We start from the raw sequence: 26,219 nt of genomic DNA, 5'->3' as shown, positions 1-26,219 counted from the left end.
ATAATGTAGACACTAGAACTGAAGATCAGCTGGGCCCAAATGAATAAACATTACAGGGCAAAGACAATTAGTCTAATGAATCCTTCTGAATAAATTCCAATTATATCAGATTGTGAATATGCTTAGCTATAAAACCTCATGTATTTTTAAAATTACAATTATACCTATTGATGTGGCAATTAAACATGTTAGATTGAGGCATTGTTTATCATTAGAAATGACAGAAATAAAGACACAAAAAGAAAATGGGGCAATCAAATTCAGAGCAACCGCACATACAAAAGAAACAGCAGCTAAGGACAAATGCTCTGAATTTCACGTTGAACATTTTCTTTCTTTTAAAGGTGGGAGGCAAAATCCCAAATACTGAATGGACAGACTTCAGATGACAAGAATAATTCAGAAGAAGATGCAGAAAGAATCAATTTGGCTGAAACTTAAAAACGGTTTCAAGATAACTGTCTAGGCAGATGTTTAACCACTATATTTTCCAACAATTTCTTCTGACTAACATATTATCCAGTTAGGATAAACTTATTAACTGAACATTAAACGGAATGCAATTTGGATTCCTTAGTTTATACTTAGTGCTCTCATAAGTATATGCCACCAAGAAGCAGAAAAGAGAAGACAAGGCCATTAACAAAATCCCTTTGTGGATCTTAGTTAAAAGCTGCCCTTCAGAATTCTATTGAAAACAATATCCAGTCTTCATTATTGCAAAGAAAAATAGGGAATCTATCACACCATTTAGCTTACATGGGGGAATAGCTATTATCATACATCTTAATATGTCTTACCATGACATCAGTTTTATATCCTTTCCCTTCCTTCCTTCCTTCCTTCCTTCCTTCCTTCCTTCCTTCCTTCCTTCCTTCCTTCCTTCCTTCCTTCCTTCCTTCCTTCCTTCCTTCCTTCCTTCCTTCCTTCCTTCCTGATCATCTTTCCTTCCTTCCTTCCTTCCTTCCTTCCTTCCTTCCTTCCTTCCTTCCTTCCTTCCTTCCTTCCTGATCATCTCTCTCTCTCTCTCTCTCTCTCTCTCTCTCCCCTCTCTCTCCCCCTCCCTCCCTCCCTCCCCCCCTCCCTCTCTTTCTTTCTTTTGGAGAAATCCAGTGATGTATATGCAGGCAAAAAGAGATGGAAAAATTACATTTTTGCTGATAGTTTTCATTGTCAAGTACAAAGTAAAACAAAGTTACTATTAAAATAAATACTGACAATAGGGATTTCTTGTTTTAATTTATTTCTGTTTTCTAAATAAAGATTCAAGGGCCCATTGTTTATATTTAATCTTGTGCATGAAAAAGAAGCAAAAATTGCAAACCATAGGGGCTCTAGTGCAAAAAATCAGATATGAATTTCCAATATCAGATTAGGATCTTTAGCTAGATACTCCTCTTACTTTCTATCTGCCTCCTTTCATTGCTAGGTAGGATATATTTTTGCCTAATGCCCTGTTCTTTTCCGACAGCTAGCACAATAAATTAATGAGACAATTTACAGAAGCAACTACTACAAAATGAGCCACTTGGATGCCTGGACAAACTTTCCAACATCCCACTTAGGAAGTATCCATTTAAGAAAAGTAAAAAACCCAAATCATATACCTTCATAACCTCTAAGAGTAACTGTGTAAAATAAAATGCTTTATTTTATTTTACCATTCCTTTCCTGTTCAGGATGGCTTAAGTAGCAGATGAAGTGAGGGTGGATAGTACAATTTCCCTGCTACTATCCACCGCCTAAAACAGTGTTTCTCAACCTTGGCAACTTTTAAGACATGTGGTCTTCAACTTCCAGCCAGCATGCTAAGGTTGAGAACATTGATCTAGAGCAGCGGTTCTCCACCTGTGAGTCGCGACCCCATTTGGGGTCTAACGACCATTTCACGGGAGTCGCCAAACAACGCAGTCCGCCATTTTTTCTCCTTTTCCTTAGCTGTGCTACTCCCTTTTATTCTATTGGCTTTTGAAAGCCAATAGAATAGACTCTCTTGAATAGAGTCTAATTCTATTGGCTTTCAAAAGCCAATAGGAATTGTCCAGGCTGTCTCTGCCCTGCTGAGCCCGCCAAAAGTCCCATTCTGCAAACGGTGCTGCAAGTTGTCTGCAGCGAAGGCGAGCTGTCTGGAAGTTTCCACCCCTCCCTGCTGAGCAACTACTAAAAATGTAAGTAAAAGAGGGCCAGGGGTGGGAGGTGGGAGGCCGGCGGGTGCAGGGAGGGTTGCTGGCGCATGTGGGGCCCGGCGGGTGCCTTACCTCCTTTGGGCTGGGCCAGCTGGTGGCCCAGCCGGTGGTTGGCCTTCTCCGTCTCTGCCGCTTGCCAGCTATGCCTCGGCCGGCGCAGGGGGCAGCACCACGCATGCGCGGCGCTCCTGGGCAGGGAAAGTCCTCGTACGACCAGTTGGGTAGTCCTTGACTTACGACCGGTTGGGTAGTCCTTGACTTACGACCGATTGGGGGTCGCGGCATTAAAAAGGTTGAGAACCACTGATCTAGAGGGCCATCCACTGCCATTATTACATCATCGCTTCGACTAGTTCTATCTGTTACCCTCTTCTCACCCAGAGAATATTGGATGGGGCCAACAGGTTTCCTCATAGCATCTGCCTCATGCTTCACTCTGAAGGGGGCCTTGTCAATCAAGCAATCTTACATCCATTCATATAACTTTGCTGTAACAGTGGTAAATACCACTAAAAGTCGTTTCAAACCTATTTTGCTATATCATAACAAAACAACAGAGAAAAACATCACTGGGTGGACATGAAGGTGGGATGAAAAGGGAGGCAAATCTTCTCATCACGTAATGGGCCTGCTTAGCTGAAGAGCCATGAATAATTCTGCATGTACTAATATTGCGCTCGAAGTACACAATAATTTTTCTCCTTATAATTTTCTCTTTAATGGTGGTCCTGTGAGCTACTGCGAATAAAATAATCTATACTGCAGATTCCCCCCCCCCCCCGATTTCTAACTTGTATCAAAATCATCTTTGAATCAAGGGTAATTCCTCAAATCTTTGGGGATATATATATCAGAAAATAAAGCTGTAATACAAAGCAGAAAATTGCCACTCTGCTTACTCAGCTACGCTGCTAAATTACTTCTAACAATCTAATCTTATCCATGTATGTTTAAAGGTTTTATCTATATGTATACACACACATGCTTGAGTTTACTGCCAAAAACCTCGGAATATGGAATTACAACCCAACTGTAATCAGTTCAATATTTTTAAAAAGCATGTTTAACAGATTATCATAATATCTGATATGTTTGTGGAACATTTTGTGTTACTATATAGATTCTGATCATTTTGTCTTACTGGTTTACTCTTGCAAGCAACCCTTATTTAATAATGCTGCAAAGGGATCTTCAGATGCTCTTATTGGAACAAAAGCCACCAGTAAAGATAGTCTATAAGATGTTTGATGTACTTTGATTGTAGCACAGGGGATTTCTTTGCTTTTAGTGCAGGGGAATTATTTCAAATTTGTGGAAACTCAGTTTTCAAATTCCGGTATTAAAGAAAAACAAAAACAATACTGAAATGGGAAGATAGCAACACATGCCATTGAAGGCTGGGTACAATCTTACTTTTCCAAAATATGTTAATTCCTACATTTAGCAGGATTCAAAGTGATGCAGAATCTATTTATGCTGACAATACAGATGACTACTCAAAAGACCAGATTCTTAAAAAATCATTTGCGTTCATCTGTATCATACAAATTAAGTGTCCTTTAGATTAGTCAGCAGAAGTGGTATTTAGAAATTGCTAGTGATATTCAGAAATGCAAAATGACTTGGCTTTGTAAAAGTTTCACTGCAGAAGTAAAATTTCCATATTATTAAACATGTCACCTTGATCTGCTTCACAGCATTTTAATGCAAAGCCCCTTCAGTGCAAAATTGAATAAGAGCTTGTCCTTATGAGTGTTTCATGGGTACAGTAGAGAGAAGAACAATATGCAGAAACAGAGAAGAAGTATGTTAAGTTCCTCCTCACTATAATTTAACAAAAGACAGAGGATTCATCTTTACAACAAAGAAAAAAGCCCACAAGAAGTTTCAGTTTAATCTTGCACTTCAATCAAAGATGGGGCTAATAGACTGTGAGGATCTGGCTTCCTTTTTCTTTGGTCCTACCTTCTGTGGAAGAAGAAATTTGCTTTTTCCAACCAGTTCCACTCTACTACTAATTGAGATAAGAACTAAAGGTTGTCTGGAAGCTAAGAGATTATGGATTAATGTACAAACAAGATAGACAAACTCACATTAACTGGAATGGAATGTTGGATGGTTCGAGGGAAAAGGGGAACAGCCGTTTAAACATAATCAGCAAAATCTATTGCCAAACTAAACAATATAGCAATGCAAACATTGTTCTTTCTACATGCCTAAGAAATAGAATAAGTGGTCCTACATACACAATTAAGGGAACAGAGGGGAGAAGAGAAATATAGTGTTGAACCCCACTGCTTGTTGGTCTGATGCTGGCCAACTGTTGCTGTAGTCACTTTTTTATATTCTTGGGTCATTTCTGGTATTAGAGCCAAGAAATTAAAAATGACTACAGGATAGAAATGAGGATGCAGGAAGAAAAAAATTATCCCTTTTCCTTTGCTTTGGTTACCTTGGTCACATTCGTGTTTGTATTGGAAGCACCAATGAGCTTCCGAATTGAAAGGATTAACTGGTGTCATCACCGTTGCCTGGGAGATTCCTGATTGGGGGCCCCTGTCATATCCCCATTAATGTGTCACTGAAGTTGTACCTATTTATCTAGTTGTGTTTCCACACTTATAAACTGTTAGGTTGGCAAGAGATGGAGTGAATGTGATTGTCAACTCAGCATCCTAACCACGTGAGGCACCGCACTCCTTGGATACTATGGTTAACTGCACCCAGATTTCTAGAGATATATACATGCATACAAAATATATACTGTATATATAATTTCCACTTTATAAGTACATACAATGTTTTCAGAAAACTCAGAGTTTGAAAACTTGCCTGTTGCCAACTATGGGGTCTCTTACATTACTTGAATAATCCATGCCATAAAAATTCAGCCCCAAAAGGATTTTTTTTCTCCATTTGGATTCTGGATCCAGCATCTGAATACAAGCTTGCACCCAAGGCAATGGGGCATTGGGGCCAGACCTGTAGAAAGAGGAAGAAAGAAATTAAGGTTCAAATTGTAAGATTCCCCCCCAAATGTAGAACTATGTTTAACAAGATTCTAGTCCAAAATCAGTATTTTCCACTGCAAAAAAAAGCACTGTTAGAAGTAGAAAAATACAGATTTTTTTTTTAAAAAATGTGTACCACAGTATCCATCCATCCTATTTATTTTTGTCCTAGTTTCTACCATTTCGGTAACTGCCTTTTTATTATTGTTTTTAGTTTACTTTGTTTTACAATATGCCCCATTTGGGGCATTTTTCCCAAGAGGATATACATTTTACTATGAAGAAAACTGCTCTGAAAAAAAGAGTAGTTTTATGGGAAAATTCTTAAAACGTACTATTCACAATCTCTCCCTCTACAGTTCTAAAATATTAGATTCACATATATGTAAATGTGGCTATAACAATCTCCATCTGTAAAGGGTTTTTGAAATATTCATCTGTGCACTGGACTTTTCCACTGTAGATGCTTCAGGCATTTTGGATAAAATTCTTTTTGAAATGGCTGTTGCTTCATGTTCTACAATCTGCTTCTGCTATTACATTTTCGTGTCTCTTAATATGTCGACCACTGGCTAGAGACAGCAGTTATGTTAAAAGTATATTTTATCAACATGGAATTTGTATTTCCCTGGACCATCTGCAGAATGATTTCTTTTATCCTACGTGTATACTTAGCTGACAGTTAAAATAACAAGCTAAACATTTTAAGACATGGTTTGATAAAATAAAAAGATGTATCTATCAGAATTGCTTCAAAGCAGAGATGAAAGAAAACCTAAAAGAACTGCTTTCTTCTTTCATTTTCTACAAGCAGTATATGAACATATATTTTTAGCAATCTGCCTACCAGAGTGAAATCGATAATATAAAGTTAGACATATACAAGCCAAAAGGAATTATAATACATTTATTATACATTCTCTAATGCATGTTTTCATTGTTTCAACTGAGCTGTATATTTGAATGTATATTTGAATATTTACAGTATATTATCTGTATTATTATTGAGTACTTATTATTATCTCTATTCTGCCTTCCTGCTGCCAATCTCCACAGAAGAAGTTTATTATATAGAGATAGGAATGAGAAGAAAATGTGTCTAGCAAATTAATTGGGCCAAAATCCTAAGTGTATTTGGAAAAAAGAGCTATCGAACCAAACTGACAACAAAGTAAACATGCAAGAAAGTAGTTTGTGTGAAGAAAAAAAAGTGCATATTTACACTCAAGTATAGGATCAAATAATTTTACAAATGACAAATAAATTTAATTGTCAGTGATTAATTCAGTTCATATTGATTAAGCTTTTGGTCACATTTCCTCCCTTTGTTGGAGGGAAAAGATTAAAAAACATGCAAATATAAATATATTTAGGAGCAGTGTGATACATATGTGATACACTAGTATAAAGGGCTGCCTCTAAGAAACCTAAAATTGTTGAGATACAAACATTTTAAGAGAATGTCATTAGAATTATACTCAATTAGTTATATTATTACTATTAAGAAACTAGGATGAATGTGATCTCCGGCTGAACACCAGCTCAATTCTTAGTGTCATTATACCTGTGCATTTTGCCTTACCCCAATTGTGATGAATAATCGTATGTCATGAGGCTGAAACTGTCCACCACTGGGGCCAGCCGATCAAATTCTTTCTTGGTAAACATTCCCAACTCACTGGTTCTTTCAAAGAAAAAAAGACAAGAAAATTGGAAAGCTTATTCATTTATAGATTAATATTCTACAAAAATCAAGTACAAGGCTCTGTCCTAAAGAGTTTAAGTCTAAATAGAAGTGAAAACAAGAGAGGGAAGAATGGAATAGAGGCAGGATTAATCCCGTTTCTTCAATTGCATTGAGTTATGTGCAGGAAATGATGTTAAAGGGGGATTTTCAGAAAGCGTTTGAAATGTTTGTTAACCCCATTATGGCGGCTCACAGACAAGAAACTGATTACATCACAGATTCAGAACAGATTATTTTTTGCAATGAGCAAAGGGTTAAGCCACAGAATCTTGGTTCTGCATATTTTGTTTGTCATTCTTCACTGACCTCCCTATAGTTTTTGACCTTTTTTACTTACAGATTTTCTCATAGTTTTAATCAAAAGGATGGCTATTTAATACAGATAGTCTTCGATTTAAAATCATAATTGAGTCTGGAATTATGGTTGTAAGACATAATGGTCATCAAGTGGTCATCATGTGAGAGACCTGATTTTACACCTTTTTTGCAGCATCATTAATAGCAAATCTGTGCTATTCAGTGAACGCCTCAAGCGGCGTTTTTTTTTTGCTCTTAAACTCCAATTTCTGGCAAAAATGGACATAAATTGTAGTCATGTGATCGTGGGATGCTGCAAACAGCTGTAGATATGGGCTGATTGCTAAGTGTTCAAAATGGGATCATGAGACCTGTGGGGACACAGCTCCCAGAACTTTGAATATGGGTTGTGAGTGCCTTTTGGGGGTTTGTCGTAACTTTGAACAGTCACTAAGCAACTGGTCGTAAGTTGAGGACTACCTGTGCCACAAAAATGTCTACCTTGTATCACAATCATTTGGAAAAGTCTATGTTCAATCCCAGGATGAGATAATTCCATTACATGGTTTTTTTCCCATTAATTCTTCATATGGGCTTTGTTTACAAGAACAAGTCTTTTCCTGTGATGTTGACCCTAGAAAACACTTGACCTGTAATTCCTCAAATACCTGGCTTCTAGTTACCTTGAATAGGAAGAATATTGGAACTTTACTCAGAGGAAAAACAGATTTGCAAATCAGTACTGTGTATTGTTATGTGAACTTTTCAAGGTTTCTTCAAAATAATCTAGCTAAGCAAACTTCTGGTAAGATGGTGATAAGGGAGGCTGTATTTTTTATGAGATAGATAAAACTGCCTTGCTTGCTTTTTATTTTTATCCTAGATTTTAAGTACAGTTCAGCCTGCAGCTTTGCTTATGCTTTAGAAACATCCCTCTTCCTGTTGTTCCTACTGATTTGCATTTTCTTTTCCATCGCAGCCCCTTCAATGAGGCAAGTGGGAGTTATGCAACATAAAACTGTTTTAATAGTGCTAGAGAAAGTTGCCAAAAGCCAATCTGCAGTGAAGCCTTTAGAAGCAGTATCCTTATGTAATCCCTACAAATGATAAATTAGGAAGGGAAGAAGTAGCAATAAGCTAGCAAAAAAAACCAAAAAAACTTTGTTCTTCCTGATTCCACCCTTAAAGATGAGTAAAGAGTGTCTCATTCCAACTTGGAATGGTTTTTAATGAAATATCTTCCTCTACATGTAGGCCTTCTTGCTTCTATTTGTTGCTTTCCAGTTTTTTATGTACCAATAAAGGAGAATATTTTTAGTTTAGGGTTGAAATGAGGGATCCTTGGTGCTCTGTTTTCTTGCAGACATTTCATTACCCAAACTACATAACAACATCAGTGCTTGTAAGTCCTTAGTAAGCCCTTACTAGCATTGATGCTGTTATCTAGTTTGGATAATGAAATGTTTGCAAGTAAACAACCAAGCTCAGAGAGCACCAAGGATCCCTCAGTTTTTTATATCTCACCCTGAAGATCCTACAGAGAGGTCTTTACCATGGGACATTGTGATAGATTAAGTCCTTGAAGGCACTGAACAAAAGGATACTCCTTGCAACCAACCAACCAACCAACCAACCAATCAATCAATAGCAGGATAAATCAACTAAGTATTACAGGCATCTTCCCTACTTCTGGAGTATCTGTTATTAAGTGTAAAATTGCTTAGAGCAGTGTTTCTCAACCGTGGCAACTTGAAGATGTCTGGACTTCTAGAATTCTCAAGTCAGCCTTGGTAGATCGGAAATTCTGGGAATTGAAGTCCATACATCTTCAAGTTACCAAGGTTGAGAAACACTGCCTTAGAATCAACCCCAAATGATCACTCAATATGACTATTTTGCCTTACTCCAGGATGCAACAAAACAATAAACAATATAGCATATGAGATTACATAACCTAAAAAGGTAGTTATCTGGCTAGCCACTCTAAATTTCTCCCCAGAGGCAAGATGAAGTAGCAAGAGAGGAACACAATGAAGAGAACAAGATTTCAGAATCTGCTACTGATCCTCATCTCGATGAACAACACACACATACACACACACACACACACACACACACACACACAAATATGCCTCTTGCTGATCTCTCATATGTAGGGAGCCAACAGGTAAATGTTAACAAACCTATTCAGGTATGGAAACTAGAAAACCCAGTGATAAAGTCCTTTTGGACAGAATATAATTGTTAACAATTATAGCCGAAAATGTTTATTAAAATGCTGAGTTCATTGGCCAGATAGGCAAAAGTGGAGCAAGGATAGCAGCTGAAGGCAATTAGCCCAATCTTACTATGAACTCCAAGGCCTACTTTAGTGTAGTGGTTAAAGCATGTGGTTGGAAATTGGGAGACTGTGAGTTCTAGGCCTACCTTAAGCACGAAGCCAATTGGGTGACCTTGGACCAGAGATTTTGTCTCAGATGCACTTCCGAAATGTTGCCAAGAAAACTACAGGGACATCTTCAGGCAACTGCCAGGAGTCAAACATAATTATTAAGTACACTATTAAGTACGTAATGAATGGTGAGGGAGATGACCAATCAAAAAGGACAGGGCACAGGAAAACTCATAAAGAAACTCATAGGAACCTCCTAATACTAAAAAGAAAAAAATATTAAGAATTCTGAATATCTCAAGGCAGAGGGAAAGAGAAACCTGAAAAAAGTGACAAATATTCTTGACAGAGACCGTGAGCCTGAAAAATATAAGGACAATTCTGAGAATAAGGATGCCAGAAGGCCAACAATCTATCATAAAGGTCATGGTCTGATCCAGAGTTCAAAGATTGATTTAAGAGAGAGAGACATGAAATCTGTAGTGCATTTGATTAGCCACACCAGTTTGAGAAAGCAGTCTTTAAACAACAAACGGAAAAAAACCTAAAAGATTTATTACAAAGCCCTGACCTGTCTCTTGCGAATTACACTGTTTTCTTCCCCTTTGGCACCCACAACTAATCACAAATAAGCTAGTGTTCTTTAATTATCCAGAACCAAACTACTATCTAATTCAATTTGACTCCAAGGCCCATTTCCTCCATTTATTCTTTGTTCTCATTGTCTATCCGCTTTAAGGACATTGGAAAGGTTGATTATTTAGCTTTTGAACATAATTTAAACCAAACAATAGTATCACTTTCTTCACACAAAAATACTAAGGAGATTTTTAGAATGAAGGCTATATTTACTTATTCAAATATCTTACAATCTAGAGTATTTCCTCAAAGAACTTCTGTTTACTCACACACCCTTCAAATCTAATGTTTTGTGTAATGGAGAGTCAAAGCAAGTGAGGGCATTGAATATTTTGTTTAAGCAAAAGCAAGCCACAGTTCTTGCAAGGTTGGGGATTTCTTTGTATAACGGTCCTTCTGATAACCGAACAAAATGCATTGAAAAGCAATGTTGAAAATCTGACTATTGTAACAGGCAGAAACTGTACCTCAACAGCCATTTTCTTATCACCTTAGGCTCTGCCCATTTCCTGAAAGAAACTGGATGGAATATAGATTTTTAGACTCTCCAGAATCTGGCCTATGTCCCTCTTCCTCTGCCATAAAGAAGAGGGAATTAATCTATTTTCCAAAGCACCTGAAGGCAGGACAAGAAGCAACGGGTGGAAACTAATCAAGGAGAGAAGCAACCTAGAACTAAGGAGAAACTTCCTGACAGTGAGAACAATTAATCAGTGGAACAGCTTGCCTCCAGAAGCAGTAAATGCTCCAACACTGGAAGTTTTTAAGAAGAGACTGGACAGCCATTTGTCCGAAATGGTGTAGGGTTTCCTGCCCGAGCAGGGGGTTGGACTAGATGACCTCCAAGGTCCCTTCCAACTTTACTACTATTATTATTATTATCTTACTTCTCAGAGTATTTCTACAAAAACCACTCGTCACTAGTTCCCATAATATTTGCATGAAAGTGGGGAGATAGACAGACAGACAGACAGACAGACAGACAGACAGATAGATATGCAAAAAATCATTCACCTGCTTAATGGATTACTCTGATACAATTTTTCTATGTCAACTCATTGGGCTAAAATAGGATACACAATGATGTTGAACTGTAAATATGTCTGAATGACATTTTTCAATTGAGGTCGGTATGTTCTATCCATGAAGAATAAGATGCCAACAAAAATATTTTTATTTCTGATCAAGTTTAATATTCCAACATTTGTTCCAAAAGTCAGTTGTTTAAAGTGGAGGATTAAGGGATGACCCTTTCCTACTACAATTCATCCATAAATTAGAAGCAATCTTTAACTGAACGATCTGCTTGCATCCATCCATCCCCACAATTGTTCTTTGGCATTTATCACAATTTGAATTGCAAAAACTGTATCAAAGGAAGAGTGACAGTTATAGTACATGCATCTAAATTCCTAGAAGAAAATCAGATTTATTTTTCCAATCTTAACAGCATGTACCGACTATAAATATATTGTCATTACTTTAGAGTGGAGGATGAAAAGAATATACTTTCCATTAATCATACCTTTGTGTATTATATTATTTTACACAAATTAAAGAATAATGGCACACTTGTATCATTGTGGTGTAACTCTCCTCAGCCAAGCAAAATATTTGGAAACTAAGTAATTCTTCCTTACCTGTTCTACTATAAATTATGCTAACTAAAATATAAACATAACTCTGCCACATCCTATTTTCTGTAGATTGAAGAGACAAGCAGTTTTCAGTAATGCTCAATACATGAATCACAAAAATGGGGAAACTTTAGAGTTGTGCTGTGTGTACAATTGAGTTTAGCTCAATCTTCCTTCAGGTGATCATTTAAACAGCAAATTGCTTCATGTGCTCTTTCTCTGACCTGAAATGTCTAGAATCTCTTTAGGTCAACAACAATAAAGAGTTGTCTACTCTAGTTAAAAAATGTGATCTGTAAAGGGATTGGCAAGGCAGTCTTTAATGGGATTTGTAAGATTTGCTGGACATCACACCATCTATGGAGATGCATCACTACCTAAGTTTCCTAAAGGAGGACAGCCCTCTGGGGTGCTTGCAAGCAAGAAATGGAAATGTACCCCTTTCCTCACATTGTTTCCTGCAACTACAGTATATTGGAGGCATATCAAAAGTAATACTGTGTCCCAATAATAATAACACTTGATAAAACTGTCCTCATTTATCCAATTTCCTTCTAGAGTCATCCAAGTTAGTGACCATCAGCATGTGTTGTGTGTTAATGAATTCCATTATTTATGTGCTGAAATATTAGAAATATTAGTCTTCCAATTAGTTTATTAAATAACCTCACCATTACAACTCACTCTGCTCCTAGAGTTTGGAGGAAAAAATGCCTATCCACTTCCTTTATGCTGTACATAATTTAATATGTTCCAATCATGGCTTTCCTCAATTACCCTTTTTCCTAAGTCAGTGCCTTTTATCATCTTAACCTAGTTCCCTAGCTGATTAGTCTTTAGTAACATCCTGTCTAGTCTACCATGAATTCTATATAAATGATACTAGAATACTAAGTACCAGTTATATTGGATGCTTTTACAGTTCATAATAATTTAAGATTAGTTTATATATAAGGTTCTCTTCTATCTTGTCAAAGTTTTAAGTCTGTCTAGACCAGAGGTCCCCAAACTCTTCAGTTCATCAATCCCTTCATGAGGTTTCAGATTGTTCATCAACCCCAATACTATTTTAATTAATAGTATTAGAAAAAATAAATAAATAACAACCTTAGGTAGTCCCAATTATTATCTATGTCATTGGGGAATCATGGTCTAGATCAGGGGTGTCAAACTGCCGGCCCATGGGCTGGATGCGTCATCAGGAAACCATGCCTACCCCAGTGCCGGCAATGGAGAAAAAGCTCCGATATGTCATGCGACATCATGAGTTTGACATGTCTGGTCTAGATGCATAGTCTACAGGTCTATAATCAAGGTTTCTAAGGTGGGAAAACATAGGACTTCTTCCAATAGTGGAGCTACATCTTAGTTTTGTTAATTGCAATCTCTGACTTGATTTCCATCAAAAGGTCACATCACAGTTTTATAAAACTTTGCTCTGCGAACTCAAGGAATATATCCTGCATTTAAGGATACATTAACTACTTCTCTTCATAGGCTGACAAGGGCAAGAAGCAGTCACTTATCACTCTGTGAACCTTTCCATACCACTGACTAAACAATCCATATAAAACAATAAATATTTGCTCAGGTTTTTTTATTATGATTATTTTCCATCAAGTCATTTCATTTTGACTCCTAACAACCATATAGACAGATTCTCTCCATGACAATTTGTCCCTAACTTCAGATTATTTAACTGTGCATATATTGCACTGTAAACTGAATCCATCCATCTTTGTTGCATCTATATGCACATAGATGCTTTTTCTCTCCAGGCTGTTTGAGTAAAGACCAAAAGCTGTCTTTTCCCAAACTAGATACAAAATGAAAACTCAAATAAATTCCTAGGTCAAGGTTTAGATGGCAAATTATCTGAAAGATACATCCAAAAAGAAACCCCCACTAAAACCCAAGACAGAGAACAAGAAAATGGCAAAGCCCTCCTCCCTTACATAAAAGGCACCACAGACAGAATCAGTAAGATCAGTTCCATTTTCGTAGCGCTTGTTGTGCTGGGTGCAAGTCAATGTGACGATTGATTGAGTTGTTATTCGAGAACCAGGCTTCTTTTAGCAGCCGACCTCCCTTCGTGGCATCACTGGCTATGATAAGGGTGTTATTGAAGTCAAACTGATGGCCTTGTTGTGCCATATGCATCCAAAGTTGTGAGTGTGGTTCGCCTCGTTTTATGGCCAGTTTGTGTTCGTGGAGGCGAGTTTTCAAGCGTTTGGCTGTTTCTCCCACATAGTTGCCTTCGCAGTTTTTGCAGTTGATCTTATAAACAATAGCAGATTTCTCCATGGTAGGTAGGGGGTCCTTTGGACGCATAATTTTTGATCGTAGGGTTTGGTTAGGTTTGTGAGCTACTTCTATACCATGGGGTGCTAGTAGTCTGGCTGTGGCCTCTGAGATGTTACTTATGTATGGGAGGGAGATGCGTGTTTTTTGTAGGGGGGAATCCCTTCTTCGTTGGGTGGTCTGGTGCTGGAAAGTTGTACAATGTCGTTTGATAAATTTTAATGGATAACCGTTATATATGCACGTACGGAAGAGGTGTCTCCTCTCTTCTTTCTTATATTCATCCGTGCTGCAGTGGGAGTCAACGCGTTTAAATAACGTTTTTATGCAGCTGATTTTATGGGAAACAGGATGATTACTCTGGTAATGGAGGATTCTATCCGTGTGGGTTGGTTTACGGAATACCTTCGTATGTAGGTATCCATCTGGTTGACGGTGGATGGAAACATCTAAGAAGGCAAGAGAATTGTGTCTTTCTTCCTCTACAGTAAACTTTATGTCAGAGTAGATGGAATTTAATATTCCCATAAATGTAGTTTATGGTTCTCGAATAACAACTCAATCAATCGTCACATTGACTTGCACCCAGCACAACAAGCGCTACGAAAATGGAACTCAAACCATCATCCTTTATATCACAAACCTTACAATCAACATCCACAACATTCTAAACCAGGAGCTACACCTCCTCCCTACCAGAAACAATCTGATATAGCCTACCCAGAAACCCCCCAACAATATCAAGAGGAAACCACACCCCCTTTAATTGGAGAAAACAACAATAATGACATTGGAGCGCTTAAGAAATTTGAGGATAGAACCACTAAATTTAGCACTACCCATAATAATAATAAAGGTGGATATCCCATACAGAGAGGGGAGAAAAAACATGTGATGACGACCCGTTCGCTTGATAAAAGGGAAAGTAACATGAGCGGGGAATCTGCCCAAATACCAACAGATTTTTGCTCACAGAAATGGGGGGGATTTAACTTGAATATTGATCTACGAGGGAAGATGAGCATGGGGGACACCATGATGGAGGAGGATGATTCAAACATTGAAAAATACCACATCCAGTTGATGCTTGTACATGCGAGCGAAAATAAATACGGGAGCACGCAGCAGAGGAAAGATGTTAAATTGCAGCCGATGAAGCCCCGCCTCCATGGTAGGATACACAATGACATCAAACTAAATCCCCCCACTGCAACGAGAGCCAATACTGCCGGGAGAGGGCGGAACATAACTTTAACAATACCCCCTGAGGTCGACGGAAATGTGAACAAAAGTGCTCGAGAGAACGACAGAAGAAATCTTTACTCTGATTCCCCCTCCCACCTATCAGCTGTTCAGCAGGGAATGCTAGCACAGTCTAGGAACCACGTGCAGACGTCTATGGAACCCGTTTGAATCACCTTGTTAGAAACGGTCTCTCAGCCCTGAAGATGTTGGGGAGTTTTCCCAACGAAAGCTTGGCAACCTTTTAATATAGTAAAATACTTTAATTAAAGTATTTTAACTTTAAACTCTCCTGGTGAACGCGCTTTATTCATTTCATTTATATATATATATATATATATATATATTTATATCAGTAAAAAAGAAAGCGATCACCAGGAAATAAAACACCAAGGTTTTAATAAATAAAATCAAGCTTTCGATGGCTAACATCTGCCATCATCATCAGGATACAAGCCAGCTAGTGAGGAAACCTGCTTATAAGCATAGCCACACTTAAACTCTAGGCATGGACCTTGTAACAGGTCCAAGCCAACTAATCCTTACTTCACTTACAGCCTTCAGTGATTCTTTCTTTTAGCTCTTACTTACATCCACCTAGCTTTCAATGGATAGCATCTGCCATCATCATCAGAATACAAGCTAGCTAGTGAGGAAACCTGCTTATAAGGCTTGTATCCTGACGATGATGGCAGATGTTAGCCATCGAAAGCTTGATTTTATTTATTAGGCTTGTATCCTGACGATGATGGCAGATGTTAGCCATCGAAAGCTTGATTTTATTTATTAAAACCTTGGTGTTTTATTTCCTGGTGATCGCTTCCTTTTTTACTGAAATGTATGTACCCAGGAATCGCTATTCTTCAATTTTTAATGTAATTTTTAATATATATATATATATATATATATATATATATATATATATATATATATATATATATATATATATATATGTCAAAAAGGATATATGCAGTGTTATTTTCATTTTAGATAATCAAAAGGATTTTGCAACTCCCAAGTGGCTCTTTGAGTGTTTTGGATTGTCTACCCCTGAACTAGACAGTGGTACAGAGATTCTTGTCCCTGGAAAACAACTTGATGATTTGTAGCCAGCTGGCATTTAGCTGCACTAATAAAACTAATTGCTTTATGGTGGCTCATAATAGATGGCAAGGCACAGTAGCTCCCTAAAACTGTGATGACCTGAAAGGAAACATTAAAAGCAGCCAACTGTTTAATATTCATGGCAGATAGTACTGGATATAGCTCATGGATGAATACAAGAATTCTGATATCATTTTGTTTTACAAATAAATATGAACCATTAGCCACTTCTGGGAAAGAATATGCAGCCTTTCTTCAAGCAGTGGCCAGGTTAAATTGGTCACTTTCATTGGTTCTCCCTGCAGCAGAAGAGTAAATTGCCAAGGACAGATGAACATCTGAAAGCCCTTGGGACATAAGCAATGGTTACGGCAGAAAACATTGTTGGAATACAAAAATGGGCTGGTGCGCAATGCCTTTGCTGTGATAAGTGTAAAAAAAAAGTTTCATTCTTGTTATAGCACACTTTTTTTGAAGACAGACTTCTTTTCACCTATGAAAAGGGAAAGCTACAGTGGCTAAACATAGTAAGCCTGAGGTGTACATCTGTGCCTTTTTCACTATGCATTACAGAAAATGAACTATTGTGTTCAATGTTCCAGCATACACATATATACATATAACAAACATATTTAGCACCAAAAAGCAACAATAGTGATGGCGATATTCCTGTTGGTAGCAATATTCCTCACAACCCAGAAACTCTTGTATTAGGTACTAGGGCTGGAACTGGAGCTCCCTGCACAACCACACGGAAATTTACAAAAGGTCAGAACTATGCAGGGCAAGGGGAAAAAAATGATAAAATCCAAATGAGGGCAGAAAATAGATATTCAAAGCAATCCTCCAACTGATTGATTGATTATGGGCCATCAAGCTGTTTAGATTTCTAGCAACCATACAGTTTTTATCTATATTATTTCAATATCAGGCCACAACTGATATTAAATGAATCCTGGAACAAACAGATAGTAAAATATTCTTGTGCTAGTGCTTTCCACACCCCAACTAGCTGAAAAATCCAAAATGTAATTCATTTTATGTTCCCCCCCCAAATCTTAAAAACTAATGCTGATTCATAGCTTCATGATGCAAACATTGAGGCACAATTCATGAACTATATTATTCACCTTGACTATCAAAATTAATCTGGCAACAAAAAGGAAGCTACACTCCAGAATGGCATACATAAGAAGGTCTAAACAAACAACTTTGACCCTTCTTATAACTGTTCTATTAAAATATTATCAATAGAAAGTACAATATGAGGTTTTACATGCCAACAGGATGTAAACAGGATTTATTCAACAGGAATAGCCAACATCCCAGAAGACAAGCTCAGAATCCAAAAAGATCTTGACAGATTTGAATAATGGGCTTTATCTAACAAAATGATATTTAATGTGGAGAAAAGCAAGATTTTACACCTAGGCAGGAAAAACCAAAGGTATAAGTACAGATTAGACAAAACCTTGCTCAAAAACAGTAACTGTGAGAGGGACCTTGGAGTCCTAGTTGACGATCACTTAACATGAGTCAACAGTGTGCGGCAGCAGCCAAAAAAGCTAATACAATCCTTGGTTGTATAAACATAGAATCAAAATCACGTGAAGTATTAGTACTGCTTTATAAAGCCTTACAAAAAAGATGTTGAGACTTTGGGAAAAAGTGCAAAGAAGAGCAACTGAGATGATTAAAAGTCTGGAGACTAAAACATATGAAGAACGATTGCAGGATTTGGGAATGGCCAGTCTAGAGAAAAGAAGGAATAGGAGGGACATGATAGCAGTATTCCAGTATTTGAGAGGCTGCCACAGGGATGGGGTCAATTTATTTTCCAAAGCACCAGAAGGCAAGACAAGAAATAATGGATGGAAACTAATCAAGGAGAGAAGCAACCTGGAATTAAGGAGAAACTTCCTAACAGTGAGGACAATTAACTTGCCTTCAGGCGTGGGTGCTTCATCACTCAAGGTTTTTAAGAAGAGACTGGACAGCCACTTGTCTGAAATGATATAGGGTCTCCTGCTTGAGCAGGGGGCTGGACTAGAAGACCTCCAAGGTCCCTTCCAGCTTTATTCTGATTGATTGATTTTAAAGAAAGCTGTCTGTGAATAATGGAGAAGTTGATTCTTCATTAGATCAGCACTTTTAAGAGCTTGTATTAATCATGTAGTCCCCTTCCTATACTTGACTGAATCAATTAGCAACTGCTACCTTTTAAGTATATCTCTCTTGAGCCATTCTCCCTTTATAATTCTCTGCATCAGTTTAATAGGATTATGCTTCGAGTTTGAAAGAAAAGGGGCATTTTGGGCATACACATAAGCACTCATACACTATATACCACCCAGTCCTTAAAGCAACCATGACTTTCTACACATCAACAGCAACTATATAATTGCAGTTATTATTTATTATTGCAGTCTAAGACTGATGGCACATTAATCATTCAAGTCCTAACTAAGGACCTAAGAATTATTTAGGTTAAAATCTAATAATAATATAGGCAATTACCACTGCTATTATTATTTCTCAAATTTATATGCAGCCGGACTCCCAGCAACTCTGGCTGATTAACAATTGTTAAAAACATTTAAAGACAAAGAACAAGACAAAAAAACACAAAAACAACGCAAGACAAAAGAACAATGATGGTACAGAAAACAAAACCAGATAGGAACAATAAGGAAGAAAATGGTATTGGTTATGCTCATCAAAGATCTGTGTGAAGACTCACATCTATGGGGGGGGGTTTTTCTTCAAAATACTAATAGGGTGGGAGTTGTTTGAATTTTGGGTGGGGGAATCTCAGTCCAGAGGATTGTCACTGCTATACAAAAATGCTTGCTTACTGAGTACAGATGGCTTTGTTTAGTTGTTGGAACCCTGAACACACCAAACCTATCTGACTGAACTGGCTGGGCAAAAGGTTCCTGACCACAGCTGCCACCTGGGCATTGAGCAGGAACTGTGTATCCCCAGATTGTACACCACCGTTGAATGGTGAAGTGCAACTCCGATCAAGGTCAAAGTTGGAATATCCCAGATCTGGCAGTCTAAAAACCCAGTCACTTGGTCTTGGTAGGAGTAAGTCAGAGGCAGTTCCTCTTCTTCCAAACCCCACACAGCCTCCAGGCATTAGGGCAAAACCTTGTCAACCTTACTTGGCTACCCTTGAAAGATATAACTGGGTATCATCAGGGTACTGATATAGCAAACCCCAAACCAGCAGATGACCCCACCAAGTAGTTTCATGTAGATGTTGAAAAGGGAGGGTGGATAATATAGAACCCTGAGACACCCCATGAATGAATGAGAGGCTTGAGGAATTATCCCCCTTTACCAACCAACACTGACTGAAGCCAGCCCTGGAGAAATGAAGAGAAGCACTGTAACCGAAACCCAATCCCAGAAAAAGATGTGGCTGCTTTCAGGAGTTGCTGGCAGATGCTGCACCAGTAGCCACACACACTCTGAAGCTTCCTTATCCTTTCAAGTCTTAAGCATTGCACAGACCTGCCAGCTAACATTTCCTAAACAAACAAAAATCCTCAAGCAGACTCCAACTGACAAAAGGTGTTTAAGGCTACAATCCTACATGTGCTTTCATATGAGTATATTTCTCTTGTTATAGCCTGGGGAAACTGCTTATGTAGGATATACAGTATGTAGCATAAATGTAATTTCAAAATAGTTCGCTTCATTTTCTAGGACAGTAGGACCATCCTTCAGGATAGAAGGAATAACGCAAGAGACTTGAGTATAGCCAAACGATTGTGCACAGTTTATGCATGAAGGGAAAATTCTTAATACTCAAAATCAGAGGTGAAAACATTACCATTTGCTGATGTAGCATAAAACAAAAAAAAAATATGCATTGCCATATATGGCATTCTTAAAAACTACAATCCAGTATAATTCCACAACTATGTATGTTGAAGTTACTGTAAATAAGCTATCCATCCACACATATGCACTTTAGAAGCCTGAAAGCAATACTACCATCACCACCCCAGAAATATTCGGATAACATCAGCCTCCTGAATTCTTCCAGTGACTTTGGAGACCAGGAACGTGTTAGAATCATCTCATAACCCTCAGCTTTTATTTCTAAGTTGTTGCTGAAAATGGACAGTGCCCATTCCTCCTCTGCAGCATGTAAGCATCCTGAGTTTCTAGCATAAAAACATTAGTTCTTAAAGGTTGTTTCAAACCATTGTAAATCATCAAATCCTGACTGAACTTCCTTCATTGTTCAACTACAAATAGGAATAATTCTGTAAGAAATTTAACTCTAATGATCCTTACAGATCTTGATAAACAAGCTTTTTTTGCAAAATTGTTTATTTTAAGCTAATCATTCATATGAATCTGTTTGGATAAAGATCTCCTCAAGAGCTGTAGGACATCAGCAGCTGTGGCTCAATTGTAGCTTAGCTAGAGAGAAGTTGCTGTACAACAGAAGTAGGCCACATTTTGCAGCCAGTAAGCACAGCTGAAACATTCAGCACATTGAGGGCACTTGTACAAAATAGGTATCATGGGAAAGCTTGCTTATTTAAGCAATTAAAGTCATGCCAAGTGCAACCAGTAACAAAACACCCATTTACCAGAAAGGAAAGTAGATGTATTTGTAAAGAAAGCTTTGGGCTGCAGACATACAGGTACAGTAGTCCTCACGACTGGAATTGAGCCCAACATTTCTGTTATTAAGCAAGACAGTTATTAATGTGAATTTTGCTCCCATTTTATAACCTTTTGTGCTACAGTTGTTAAATGAATCAGTGCAGTTATTATGTTAGTAATACAGTTGTTAAGTGAATCTGGCTTCCCCATTGACTTTTGTTTGTCAGAAGGTTGCAAAAGATGATCAAATTACCTCAGGACACTGCAACTGTCATAAATACATGCTGTTTTGACCATGTGACCACTGGGATGCTGCAACAGTCGTAAGTGTGAAAAACTATCATAAGTCACTTTTATCATTGCCCTTGTAACTCTGAATGGTTACTAAACTAATGGTTTTAAGTCAAGGATTGCATGTATATCATTTTAATTAAAAACATGATTAGGGAGCCTAGGTATGGCATGCCACCTGAATGGTGACACTAGTTAGCTATGATAGTAGTGGGCTAGCTGAACCAATGATTTAATCCAGTGGTTCTCAACCTTTTTAATGCCGTGACCCCCAACCGGTCATAAGTCGAGGACTACTCAACCAGTCGTAAGTCAAGGACTACTCAACTGGTGCAGCACCGTTTGCAGAATGGGACTTTTGGCGGGCTCAGCAGGGCAGAGACAGCCTGGACAATGCCTATTGGCTTTTGAGAGTCTATTCTACTGGCTTTCAAAAGCCAATAGAATAAAAGGGAGTAGCACAGCTAAGGAAAAGGGGGGGAAAATGGCGGACTGCGTTGTTTGGCGACCCCCGTGAAATGGTCATTCGACCACAAATGGGGTCCCGACCCACAGGTTGAGAGCCACTGATTTAACCGAAAGGTAATAGGGAAAGAGGAAGCACAGCTCAAGACTGAAAGGAAGGAGTTTTGTTCATCTGCCTTCCAAAGCCATCAGCAAGGCTGCAGCATCTCATTAAGCTAACAAATCAGAACAATCTGATAAGGATTATTTGCTGAAACTGCAGAGTTTCTTCAAGGTTGGGGAAGATAGATAGATAGATAGATAGCAGATAGCTGCACTTTTAAATTATAACAACACTTATCTTAGATTTGGTTATATTTTTCTTATGTATCTTTCACATCTTTGGCTTACTATGCCTCACCCCATTTCTATGCTTTGCATAGTATTGCTTTTCCCCGAAGAGAATAACAATATACATAGGCCCATATGTCACACTTATTTTAAAAAAAGAAAGAAAAAAGGAGAAAAAAAGGAAGAGAGAGAGAGAGAGAGAGAGAGAGAGAAAGAAAGAAAGAAAGAAAGAAAGAAAGAAAGAAAGAAAGAAAGAAAGAAAGAAAGAAAAAAGTGGACAGTTTTTCACAATCAATAATCCCTCTAAAATGCTTTTCCATATTAAGGGTAAATTGTGAAGTCAGGTACACTAGTACACCTTCATGATTTCACGCTGACTCAATAACAGCCTTTGAAATGAATCCGTTTTGAAGCAATCTACAATGACAGCAACAAAACTGAGCTCAAGCTTCTTTGGACAAACCATATTAAAAGGCTCTTCATGACATCTTTGCTTATATGGAAGCTCTTCTGACAACAGAATGTTGGACTCAATAAACCTATGAGTTTAGCAAAGCTCTTCGGATAGCAGCTGCTCAGACTAATTAAAGCAAGCAAAATGGAAAGGTTACTATTTCTGCATAGTACAGTTAGGAACAGTATGTTACATGTAACTAAAAAGAGAGAATGAAATGAAGTATAAATTATAAATCTTGATGAAAACCAAAAAACACCTTCTAAGAAAGTCTCCAAAGAAATTGCTGACAGTAGCCTTTGCCTATAGGCTTTGGGTTGGAAACTTTTTTTTTAGGTTTTTTTTTTTTAAAAAAAACTACCTTTATTATTTTTATAAATAACTCAAGGTAGCGGACATGCCTAATATTCCTTCCTCCTTCTATTTTTCTTACAACAGCAATCCCCGAGATGAGTTGGGCTAAAAGAGATTGACTGGCCCAAAGTCCTCCAGCCGGCAGGAATAGAACTCAGTTTTCTGTTTTCTAGCTTTATGCCTTAAGCCAGACATGTCAAACTCGTGACGTCACGTGACGTCGCACGACATATCAGAGCTTTTTCTCCATTGCTGGCAATGGGGTGGGCGCGGTTTCCTGGTGATACATCCGGCCTGTGGGCTGGCAGTTTGACCTTGCCTTAAGCATTAAGTCAAATTTATTCTTTAGGAGCATTTTTTACAGGTAGTTCTCAACTTAAGACCGCAATTGAGCCCAAAATTTCTGTTGTTAAGTGAGACATTTGTCAAGTGAGTTTTGCCCCATTTTACAACCTTTCCTGCCACAGTTGCTAAGTGAATCACTGCAGTTGATCAGTTAGTAACCTGATTGTTAAGTGAATATGGCTTCCCCATTGACTTTGTCACAAAAGGGGATCACGTGACCTTGGGACACAGCAAGGGTCATAAATATGAACCAGTTGTTAAGCATCTGAATTTTGATCACATGATCATGGGGATGCTGCAACGGTTGTGTGAAAAACGCTCATAAGTCACATTTTTTCAGTGCTGTTGTAACTTTGAACAGTCACTAAACAAACTGTTGTAAGTTGAGGACTACCTGTATTTGCAAGCTTTTCACATAATTTCAACAAACCAAAGGAAGTTTTTATCACATGTATTTTCTGACAGGTTAACAGCAGGTTATGATATCACTTTTAATAATCCAGCAAATATTTGTGGATTATTGTTTAGTTATATGTAAATTATCTTTAATAAAAAATATCTATAAAAGGAAAACCAGAAACCTGAGATAATACTTACAACATTCATTCAACTGAGGACCGATAATGTACTTATTCTGTCTGAGTATCTGTATTCATATTTCCTGAAATTATTGGAATTAGTTGTAAACCATCATAGAAAGCTCTGTTTCAGGTCTTCCTCTGATAAAAGTATTGCTGTGATAAATATTTACTTATCTACTATATAAAAATATATGTATTTAAATAAAAGGGATTTTTGATTTAATAAACCAAAATGAAAGCAATGCCTTTTAAAATCAAATGGGATTTTACACATGGATAGCACCATCTTACCTATATGTTACACAACTATAAAATAGCAAATGGGATTTTAGGTATGCACAAAATGATTTATTCTCTTGTGCTACAAAGACTACTTAGCTAAGAACCAGAAAATTAGCAGTAAATAGTTCCCAAAACCATTCAGAAAATATACTCTCTGTAGAAACACAGTTTACAGAGAAACATGCTTTTTGATTACTTTCAACTAGAAACTGAATCAGAAGACATTTTGAGCAGGTTCAATAGAAAGCTTCTTTATTGGATGATTTGATCTCTATAGTCAGAGCTCTACCAAAATGCAATTTTTTTACCCAGAGAATGCTCACACATTCAGCAAAAAGGTGTCAAATATTAAATCATCATGAGATGGGCTGGCATCTATCAACCATTTATCAAAATGTGCAATCAAGGTGTGATGCTTTGGAATGAAGTCCTCTCAACAACCCCCTTCCCCTTTCCAGAGGCTAAGTGTTGTCATTCTGAGGTGTTCAGTGAAGGAGTTTCACAGATGTCATTACTCAGTAAAGTCAAAAGTATCTATGACTTCACTTTATCTTAACCAAACAATAAAGTGTGCTTTGACTGAAAAGGATATATTCAATTACAACAGCTCAGCTGTAATTTAGTTCCCAACATATATTATGTGGATGTCTTATCTCACAGTCAGAAGACAAATCTGCTCTTAAAATTATGTATCCTTGAAAATGCAGACAGTATCCTGTTGAAGACAGGTCAAGGGTTGAAAGAACCTGACAATCCTCAAGGGGAGACAAATTTGTTTCTCTCACAATGTTGAAGAAAGATCTTGGGTAATAAAGGGACTCTGTACTAAGAGGAACAGTGTTTTTAAAAACAACACCAAAATAAAGTGCAATCAGTTTGATTCTTATTTTCTATTAAATCTATTCAAGCCCAATTCCATGTCAGTTTGTCAATTTTGTTTTTACAAAACTCAAAAAAGGAAATGAGATTTAGAGATTATACTGTAGTTAGCCTTAAACTGGCTGGTAGAAGAGAAGGAAGAGAAATTGGAAAGGCAAGCCTCTTTTTAAAGCAGAAAAGGGTGTTTACTGAGCATACATGTCAATGCATGCATACAAACCTCAAAGAAGCAAACCAGCTTTATTTGGGAAGAGGGGTTTCTTTTAGTGAGGATGTTTTTTTTCAAATTCAAATGTCAAGTGAATAGGAATCTAACTAAAATCCCATTGCCCACCCACCAAACTGAATCAAAGTGAAACCCAAAACAACAATATTAAACTAAAATAAAATGGAAGTGGGGCAATGGAGATTGCCTCACAAATATTTCCCACCAGTCTCCACCACTCCAACAAAAGCAGCAGTACAGCCCATAATCCAATTGTTCCTTGTAACAATTCCTTTTTCTGCAGCAGCTGGTTTAGTCAGCCTTTCTCACAACAGCAGATCTAGAAAGGCTCCCTCTACTCTGTTCACCTTCTACACAAACTATTTCTCATGAAAACTCTTATCACCCTAAACTAGTAGCAGGGGAGATGTGTGAACAGTCCCTCCTGCTAGAAATGTTAACATCCCAGTTGCAAGAGATGAGACAACTGTGACAATTAAACAGATTGGAACATTCAAAATACTTTTATCTGAAATAGCTTTTACCTACAAACCATTTTGCATCTTTCTAATAAATATACAGAATGTATGCTCCAGTTTATTATAGGTAATCCGATGGCCACTATTTGGTAATCCAAATATTCTGATTTTCTTAGTTTGCCTTTGGTGGAAAAGCATTGCATGGCATTTTAAATGTGAAGGAGTATATAAGTCTAAGTGCTATTGCTATTAAAAGATATAGATACTTTAAACTTTAAGACAGGGGTCTTCAAACTTGGCCCTTTTATGACTTGTGGACTTCAACTCCCAGAATTCCTCAGCCAGGAATTCCCTGCTTTAAGACAACAG

General features: G+C 37.6%; 1 protein-coding gene across 8 annotated transcripts in view; it reads right to left on the bottom strand.

Moving 5' to 3' along the window:
• CHID1 (chitinase domain containing 1) overlaps window positions 1–26,219 on the bottom strand; it is a 98,806-nt gene that overhangs the window by 38,822 nt on the left and 33,765 nt on the right. For all 8 annotated transcript variants that reach the window (XM_039322071.1, XM_039322069.1, XM_039322066.1 and 5 more), the window contains exons 9-10: window positions 6,780–6,881; window positions 5,019–5,168 (exon numbers count right to left, since the gene is read on the bottom strand). In XM_039322071.1, the coding sequence (XP_039178005.1) occupies window positions 5,019–5,168; window positions 6,780–6,881 (252 nt within the window). The remainder of the gene's footprint in view (window positions 1–5,018; window positions 5,169–6,779; window positions 6,882–26,219) is intronic.

Source organism: Crotalus tigris, unplaced genomic scaffold (assembly GCF_016545835.1).
Source record: "Crotalus tigris isolate CLP2741 ecotype Arizona unplaced genomic scaffold, ASM1654583v1 scf7180000023830.6690815, whole genome shotgun sequence".
NCBI lineage: Eukaryota > Metazoa > Chordata > Lepidosauria > Squamata > Viperidae > Crotalus > Crotalus tigris.
Note: the sequence above shows the minus strand (reverse complement) of the source record. Positions and strands in the feature narration are given on the sequence as shown.